At 43.7% G+C, this 8,856-nt stretch overlaps 2 protein-coding genes across 2 annotated transcripts in view; both read left to right on the forward strand.

The window, feature by feature from the left end:
- Positions 1-1,416: 1,416 nt before the first annotated feature.
- Positions 1,417-4,662, forward strand: LOC119269298 (probable E3 ubiquitin-protein ligase RHC1A). Its single transcript, XM_037551094.1, has 2 exons — positions 1,417-1,640; positions 3,430-4,662. The coding sequence occupies exons 1-2, from the start codon at positions 1,432-1,434 to the stop codon at positions 4,430-4,432; spliced, it is 1,212 nt and encodes a 403-aa protein (XP_037406991.1). The 5' UTR covers positions 1,417-1,431; the 3' UTR covers positions 4,433-4,662.
- A 138-nt stretch (positions 4,663-4,800) lies between these two features.
- The window catches only part of LOC119269297 (4-diphosphocytidyl-2-C-methyl-D-erythritol kinase, chloroplastic-like), a 5,167-nt gene continuing 1,111 nt past the window's right edge, over positions 4,801-8,856 (forward strand). The window contains exons 1-9 of the mRNA XM_037551093.1: positions 4,801-5,173; positions 5,616-5,711; positions 5,814-5,882; positions 6,377-6,481; positions 6,577-6,633; positions 6,745-6,945; positions 8,049-8,141; positions 8,209-8,308; positions 8,438-8,537. Of these exons, the coding sequence (XP_037406990.1) occupies positions 4,970-5,173; positions 5,616-5,711; positions 5,814-5,882; positions 6,377-6,481; positions 6,577-6,633; positions 6,745-6,945; positions 8,049-8,141; positions 8,209-8,308; positions 8,438-8,537 (1,025 nt within the window). The 5' untranslated portion in view covers positions 4,801-4,969. The remainder of the gene's footprint in view (positions 5,174-5,615; positions 5,712-5,813; positions 5,883-6,376; positions 6,482-6,576; positions 6,634-6,744; positions 6,946-8,048; positions 8,142-8,208; positions 8,309-8,437; positions 8,538-8,856) is intronic.

Raw genomic sequence — 8,856 nt, forward strand, 5'->3', positions numbered from 1 at the left:
CACAAACCTGGTGTTTATCTCTATTTACACTGCTCACATCCTTTGTGTGTGTGTGTGAGAGAGAGAGAGAGAGAGAGATCCTATTGGTTTGAGAAGAACTTTGATTAAAGATCTTTTAGAGCGGAGCAGTCATACCCAATGACTTTGCTTTGTTGTTACTCTTGAAGGATGTGCACCTCCTTGATAGTTGGCAGTTACTTAAGAGCATTCATCCTCTACTTGTGAAGGACTTGAGAGTTTGTGAAGGCAAGGAAATCGCCTAATTTGTGAGATCTACCCCTTTGCGAGGCTTGACAATGAAAGGTCGATAGACCATGGTAAAACATTATGTTTGGTGGGCGTCGCAATCAAGGTCCTTGTAATCTTAGAACCATTTGGTTCAAAGCCTCCATCAACAAGGAGTAGGATAGCGGCAACCATCCGAACCTCGGTAAAACATCTTCAAGCCCCTCTATGTTCACATCATCTTCACTCAACTGTTTACTTTCATGCAAGTTATCATTCTCCGTTGCATTACTTATTCAACTTGCTTGATTTATACTAAAGATTAACTGGGTGTTACCTTAACGGTTGCCAAACTTAAAATTGACCATAACCACTGAGTCCCGGACCCCCTTTAAAATACAAATCATAACAACTAAGTCAATAAATTAAGAAAGTGAAAACGACTTCTCTTGCGATGAACATTAAATTTGTTGAAATGTTTGAAGTGTCAAAAATTGTCTATAAACATTTGCAAATATGTGTTCATGTCTACTATGTGCTTATCAACTCTTCATAACAAAAAGAACACTTTTGCACAGGAAAGGCCAGTTTTTTTTTAAAACCCCCATATATTAATTAGTCAAAAACAAGATTCTTACAATCGTTCATTACAAAAGTAGCCACGCAAGACGAAACGCTATTACATAAAGCACCATCGGTCCTGCTAACAAAACTAAACTTACCAATCTCGTGCACAACCCTATTAGCTTGTCTATCAATCTTCACGATTTTGAAATCCTTCATAAGCTTCGAAACGCTCAGGGCCTCCTTTTTCAGATCCACAAAAGGAGACCTGTCGAGGGATTCATTTGCTTGGTACTTCAAAAATAATAAGTTAAGAATTAAATTTATTATTTTTATGCCGGCGTAAAATCTAGCCTACAACAAGTTTTTTGTGAGAAACACAATACAAACATACACGCACAAGCTCACTTTTTCCCCTCATGGGCTGGAAACACAACACAACCATCCTGTAGTCATCCAATCACACGTTAGTTCTTTTTATGACAATTTTTTTTCGAGAATTGTTTGATACTCCAGAATTATTATTTATACTCGTTCCGGCCCATGCTTGCTGGTGGTGACCCGGAAGCGCGCGTAGCGTGGTGGTCGAGTGGTGCTGGAGCGCGCCACGCCACCTCCAACCCTCGCGCACGCCACCTAACCATGGGGCCCCGCGCGGTACAGCGAACGGCGCACTGCTCACTCGATCGGTGCCACCGGCGTGCCACGCTTCGCCGCAAACCCCGCCGCGTCTATATGACCGCAGCGCCTGATCACTCCCCGTCACACATCACGCACACACTCCTCGCCACTCCCAGCAGCGCCCCAACCGCCCGCCCCTCCGCCATCCCTCCTCCCCGCCGGGATCAAAGGTACCGTACCACCAACCCCGATCGACGCTCCTCGTGCTAATCGCTTAAGGTTTCTGCATGAGCGCCGATTCCGGTGCCCCTTTCCGTGCCCAGCCGCGCGAGATTTGGGGGCTGCGTGTGGGGTGTGTGGGGACTGTTGCCGAATTGGGGATGCATGATTTGCTAGATTCATGCATTGGATGATTCATGGCGCTGTTCGTCTCTCGTTTACCTTCCTGTCAGGGGCCAATTGAGGCCTGTTGTGAGATTATGGGTCCTGAACAACTGGTTCTGATTTCTGACGCGAGGTGTGAGATTATGAGTTCTGTAGCCTTTACTGTTCTCTTTTGCACGAGACGACTGCGTGGTCCTAGGGTTGGTTGGGTACGAAGATCTTTCTTTCCCCTTTTAAAATTGGAATTGGATTCAGGGGAACAACTTGTTGAACCTCCAGTATTTTTATCTGGCAGTACTACTAACAAAAGCACACCGACATAGCGGTTCTAAATACACATCCTGCACCACTTAACACAGCAGCCACGCAGCAAAATAGGGGTTTTCACACAGGCTGGATAGCTTATTAGCAAGTGCACTCTGTTTCGTATCGCGTCTTGACGTCTTAGCAGAATCATAGTGCGTCTGGATCCGGTGGATAATTGGTTGTTGCTTTGACAGGCAAAGCATAGGCAGTGTAATGGGCAAATAATGCTAAACTTTGGTCTAGTAGGATAATTGGTTCAAGAGCCTTATTCTCAGTAATCATGTAAGTGGATGATTCACTAAGAAATCACTGGCAATTACTCCCCCCGTTTCGTATTATAAGATGTTCTAACTTTTTTCTGAATCGGATGTATATAGACACGTTTTAGTGTGTTTGTTCGCTCATTTCTGTCCGTATGTAGTCCATATTGAAATATTCAAAACGCCGTATAATTCGAAACTGAGGTGATACTTTGTTTATTCAGAGTACACCATTCTGTAGCATGCTCACAGGCAACCATATGAAATTTGGATAGCATACATAACCAATCGTAAGTGGTGAGTTTTCCATGTAGTACCCTGGGGGTTAGGGTTTATCCCTGAAACAAATCTAAGATACTAATTCAATTCAGCGTAGAAAAAAGCAGCAATAAGCACTGCCTGCAGTCTTCCAAACCTCAGTGGGATAAGTTCTAGTGAGAAACGTGAGTTGTTCTTATCTGTTATTTCCTTCCAGTCTACTGAAGAACAAACTGTACTATAGCCCCCAAATGTTAACCGTAATGAAATGCAGTGACAAGCAAGCATTTCAATTGCAGTCAATTTTTTTAAAATTACATTTTTTAAAAGCATTTCAGTATGTGCTCTGCATATGGTACAAATCACATGCAATTGGACTGATACAATTATCTCTTTTTATCATAGTGTAGCCAAAGTGGATTGCATTCTATCTGTGATAAGTTGAGTAAGAGATTATCATTGCAGTAGCACAGTACCTTCTGACACCATTCTTTTGTTGTCTTCCTGATATGAATTTACACGGAGTTATTGTTGTACGCATGAACAATAGAAACCCAAATTAGGAAATATAGAGGTGATATTTGCAGCTAAACACATTGATTCTGCTTCATGACATATGTATATCTATATGAGCAAACTTGCCATTTGATGAATGATGAGTTAAGCGTAATATTAATCAAGTACAGTTTATCCTGCTTACCTTTTTCCACTTAGTAATCACTTGTGCTAGTGTATGTTTTCAAATGTTGCTTGTATGGTACTACAAAATATAGAAACTGCCTGCTAATGCTGGGAGCTTAATCTGTCACAGATTCAAGATGTCAAACAGAGCCACACATTGGTGTTATGCGTGCCGTCGGCCAATTCGTCTTCGTGGACAAGATATAATCTGTCCCAACTGCAATGATGGCTTCATACAAGAGATCAGTGAGACACGAGGCGCTTTGAACAACTACGGTATGTTTGGGCCACGCTTCGATGATCGCCTAGATGGACGATTTGGAATGATGGATGCTATGTCTGCCCTCATGCGTCGCCGGATGGCAGAAATGGGCAGCAATCCTGTGTTTGATCCTAATGCAGCTTGGGCAAGTACTACACAAGGAAGGCCATCCCCTATTGGCCCTAGGCTGATATTCGGCAGCAACATGCCTGCTCAGGGGAGCGACGACAGCGGAGTAAACGTGCTTGTCAGGGGAGGCCGCAGAATCGGCGCTGACCGTCCAAACTTCAGTGGCTTCCTTGTCGCCGGCCCCAGCCTGGAAGCTCTGTTCGAGCAGCTGCTACTGCAGACCGACAACCGTCAAGGACCAGCGCCGGCTCCACAGTCCGCGATCGACTCCATGCCGGTGGTGAGGATAACCCGCAGGCATCTGAGCGATGATCCAGTCTGCCCAGTCTGCACGGAAAGATTTGAAATTGGCTCGGAGGCGAGGGAGATGCCGTGCAAGCACCTGTACCATGCCAGCTGCATCATCCCCTGGTTGGTTCAGCACAACTCCTGCCCAGTTTGCCGCCACCCGCTGCCGCCGCAGCGAGGATCGGACAACAATGCAGCCCGTCCACAACCTTCGGCCCACGCCGGCGAAGCCGTGAGCCGTGGGGTTGACGGTGCCGGAGCGGACCCTGGGCCTGTCATGAGGAACGGCGCCGACGAAGGAGGGAGCCCTTTCTCGTTCCTCTGGCCGTTCGGGTCGTCGAGCTCCGGTCCCAGTTCTTACCAGTACGGAGGAGGCGGGGGTGAGCCTGCGCCTGCGGTTTACAACGACGACCCTGGGCAGATAACCTACTCTGAGTGGCACTATGATCCGTGACACTCCCCTGAGCTCCTGCTCCAAGCTGGAGGCGTGGTGTGGAGCTTAGATATATATGATGAATCTGTGATGGGTGCCTGTAACGTTCACCCAAACTGTCTACTGAGCAGAGTGAACTACTCCGTATATTCTGCAGTAAAGTAAACTAGTATATCGGACTGTACCAGTTCAGTTCCAGCTGAACTTTGTATTGTCACACATAAGGATCTGTGAAGAGTTTGATCGGTCGTGTTTCCTGCGTTGTCGCACAAAAGAAACGTGCCAGCGAGAAGAGCGAGGCATGGAGATGCCATTTTGTCCTGCTACTACTGTAGCATACTTTGTTTAGTCAGGCCGCCCAGACTTATCTATCTCACGTTCATCAAAATTCCAAACACATGTCGAGGACCTCTTGACCGGAGGCCGCTGCCCAAAAGCCGTCGCCCCGCCAGAGTGGCCGGCTAGCTACCGTGTTATCTTCTTCCCAGTCTCTTCTTCCTCCCCCCGCTCCCTTCCCCGTTTCTCAGCTCCGACTCCGGCCGGCGCCCGGCGGCAGTCATGGCTTGCTCCGCCCATCTTCTCTCGCAGAGCCTGTACCAGTCCCACCGCTCCTGCCCGGCCCCGTCCAAGCACCTCCGGTTCCAGGCCCGACCCGCGGCGGCGGCTTCCGCCGGCGTCAGCTCCAGCTCCAGCACCAGGAGCCGACGGTCTCCAAGCGTAAGAGTCGCCGCGTCGGCCGAGCAAGGGAGGAAGAAAATCGAGGTAATTGATTGCTCTGCACTCTCTCCGGGCGTCATCTGTGATTTCTGACCCCCTCCAATTAGTTAGTCACCGGCGCAATTTCCTGTGTGGTTCCGCTCATCCCATGATGCTTTACTGCAAATTAATAAAATAATTCTGGACAACAGTCATGGACTTTCGTTTCTTCGTGTTGTAGAGTAAGCACCAAGTGTATCATCATAGTTATATGGTATCAACAGATTCAGTATTTCACTCTGAGAACAGCATTTGTATTGGCTACAACATAGCGAATTGCTTCAAGCTCTGTGTGATCATTTTTTCCCTTGATGTAACATACTGCTACGGTATCTGCCCGCCATAGACTATCTGCCCTGCAGTTTTGGCAATTTAAGAAAATCTACTGCAGCTGTTGTTTCTCCACCATATTTTGTATTCTAATTTATAGCTGTGTTCTTTTGTTAAGCTTACGTATGACGCACAAGCCAAGTTTAACCAGCTAGCCGACCAGATTGACCAGGATGTCGGGATTACACGGCTCAACCTGTTCTCACCTTGCAAAGTATGTATCGGTTGTTATGTTTCTGATAAGCAAGGGAAAGGTTAAATTTGGTTATTATTGTTTTGCCCATTGACCTAGACCTGTATAGCATCTACCTTGTAGATTAATGTCTTCTTGAGGATAACCGGGAAGAGACCAGACGGGTTCCATGACCTGGCTTCTCTGTTTCATGTGAGTTATTTCTTGTGCTTGTTGTAGTGATATTTAGTGATATCTGCATGAACATATGTGGAAAGGGTGATTTTATAATTTTAGCACCATTCATCTTTTCATGGAGTTGTAGTATGGAAGATTAATATTTTTTGGGGGAAAACCCAGCAGGTGGAAGATTAAAAATAAATCTATAGAGATGTTTCTTTTATTCGCATAATCTGTCAGATGTACCAACTTATCAGCTGTATGATCTTTTCTGGTCTAGCTATAACAATTCTATTTACTAATATGTCAGTTTCCCCCTAAGTTCTTGTGCATCGGGTAATTAGAGCTAGTAATAAACAATTGGCTCTGCAATGTACATTATTCCTTCTCCAAATTAAGTTGCCAGATCTGATCTTAGCCCTATGTTATAGTGGTGTGTCCTTCCTTTTTATTGATATGGTTACGATTTGTTCTGCTTTATAGAGCTGTTCTTTGTATCACTTTTGATAATCATATATATGAACCAGGTGGTTAGTTTGGGTGATACTATCAAATTCTCACTGTCGCCAAGTAAGAGCAAAGATCGGCTATCAACCAATGTTGCAGGTGTCCCAGTTGATGATAGTAACCTGGTATGTTTGATATAGATACTTCTTATATGGACTTACAAATACACTTGAAGCATCTTTATTACCTTACCTTACTTTTTTATTTCATGAATTCGCAGATCATCAGGGCACTTGACCTTTACCGCAAGAAAACTGGCACCGATAAGCACTTTTGGGTATGTAAACTATACATTGTTTTGACATTAAAGGGAGTGAAGGTTATTTTATTTTACTTGGTATGTTTGCTATAGATTTTATCTTTTACTCTTGTCCTTGTTGAAGTGTAGATACATCTTGATAAGAAGGTCCCAACTGGTGCTGGTCTTGGTGGAGGAAGCAGTAATGCTGCAACTGCACTATGGGCTGCTAACCAGTTTAGTGGTGGCATTGCTTCAGAAAAAGATCTTCAAGAATGGTCTGGTGAGATTGGATCAGATATCCCCTTCTTCTTTTCACGAGGAGCAGCATATTGTACTGGTAGAGGAGAGGTATGTGAAGCACTACTTCCCAGTGAATAGTCCCTACTCCATTAAGGCATGTGCGTGTTTTTTTTTTCTTCTCTCGAACAGAAACCAAAATATGTGTCATTGTATATCAGAAGAAGGCATCAAGATGATGCAAAGTAGAAGGCGAACGAAAAACTGAAACCGATACAAAGCAGCCTAGCTAAGGAAACAAAAACAACTAGACAGCAAAAAGAAAAAGACTATACAGGGAGCTAGCTAAGCTAGGGTACGGCGTAGGGAGACAGGGCATGGAGTGGTAGACGCCGGAGTGCCTTGACACCTGCCAACACCCAAAGCTTAGTTCCCCCAGGATGGAATCCACCAAAACCTTTCCTCAAGTTGCTGAGAACTGAGTGATGATTTTCTGTAATACTGGCATGAAACTCTTTGTTACAATCCTGATAGCACATTCTGGGTCTCCCCAAAAGAACTTCCGTATCTTTTTCAGTTTCCTATATGTGGACTCTTATGTTAGAAAGAAAATCTGGAAGAAAGGCCAGGCCACATTAATATGATTGGAGCAGATCCATCATTCAATTTCTTATAAGTGCATCTATAATATCCTGGACCAGAAAGAGTGAAGTATCTTACCTGAACCCTTTTTCAACCTATTGACAGTTGATTAGATAATTGGTTTAGCTGATACTCCCTCTGTAAACTAATATAAGAGCATTTAGGTCACTATTTTAGTGTTCTAAACGCTCTTATATTAATTTACGGAGGGAGTACATCGCAATTGGGCCATACTACATTATTGATTTTTATTTACAGGAGTTGCCTTATTCAACTGTGTTCGAGCAAATACCCACTTTCATAGAGGGTTCCTTTCAGATTCCAAAATTTATTTATTCATTACTACTCCCTCCGTCTGGAAATACTTGTCATCAAAATGAACAAAAGGGGATGTATCTAGACGTATTTTAGTTCTAAATACATCCCTTTTTATCTATTTTGATGACAAGTATTTTCGGACGGAGGGAGTATAAACTAGAAACTGACATGGAAATGTATGTCCATGATCTATGTTTACCTTACTGCTGATGTGGCTGATCATAATCTACAACTTTCAAGTTAAATGTATGCAGATTGTCCAAGATATTCCGAACCTGTTGCCAGAGAATCTGCCAATGGTTCTAATAAAGCCACCTGAAGCATGCGCAACCGCTGAAGTTTACAAGGTAATATATATTTAAATTTTCTTAACTTAAAGCACATGCTTTTCTTAACAAGCTTTGTATACTGCAGCGACTCCGGTTAGACCAGACTAGTAAAGCTGATCCTCTGGCTTTGCTCAAGGAGATTACGCAAAACGGAATATCACAAGATGTCTGTGTAAATGATCTAGGTATGGAGTGTGATTACAATAACTTGTTATATGCTATCACTAGATGTATCTTCAATTCTTTGTCTTTTCAGTATGTTGCTGGAGAACATTTAGTAAAACTGCTTCATGTTCCTCATTTTCTTTTATCAGAGCCTCCAGCTTTTGAGGTGTTGCGTTCACTAAAGAAGTTGAAGAAACGATTTATTGCATCCAACCGGGGAGATTACAGCGCTGTTTTTATGTCAGGAAGGTAAGGAGGGCACATTCTCTTGCTGAACTAAATCTGTTTTTTCCAAAGTAGCCTTATTCTAGCTTTAATCACCATCGTATTATTCTCTGCGTCTTGCCTTAATTTATATTTGACTTCCCTCAGAAAATTATACTTTGCCCTGATCTTGGGTCGATTAGATGAGTCTTTTTGAGAGCTCCAAATATTAAAATTTTGCTGTGTAGTTAGCATTGCAATCGACCTAAGTGCTTTCATTAGTCATTCTGTCAAATTTCAGTAGCAAAAATAACGTATTCAAGGTGTGAGATTCCATGCTACAAGTTTGATTATAACAATCAGG

The sequence above is a fragment of the Triticum dicoccoides genome, chromosome 3A, assembly GCF_002162155.2.
Source record: "Triticum dicoccoides isolate Atlit2015 ecotype Zavitan chromosome 3A, WEW_v2.0, whole genome shotgun sequence".
NCBI classification, from domain to species: Eukaryota; Viridiplantae; Streptophyta; class Magnoliopsida; order Poales; family Poaceae; genus Triticum; species Triticum dicoccoides.

Coding starts and splice junctions, on each gene's coding strand:
- LOC119269298 (XM_037551094.1), top strand. CDS start 1,432: ATGGGGCCCCGCGCGGTACAGCGAACGGCGCACTGCTCACTCGATCGG. Junction 1,641..3,429: donor CCTCCCCGCCGGGATCAAAG/GTACCGTACCAC, acceptor AATCTGTCACAG/ATTCAAGATGTCAAACAGAG.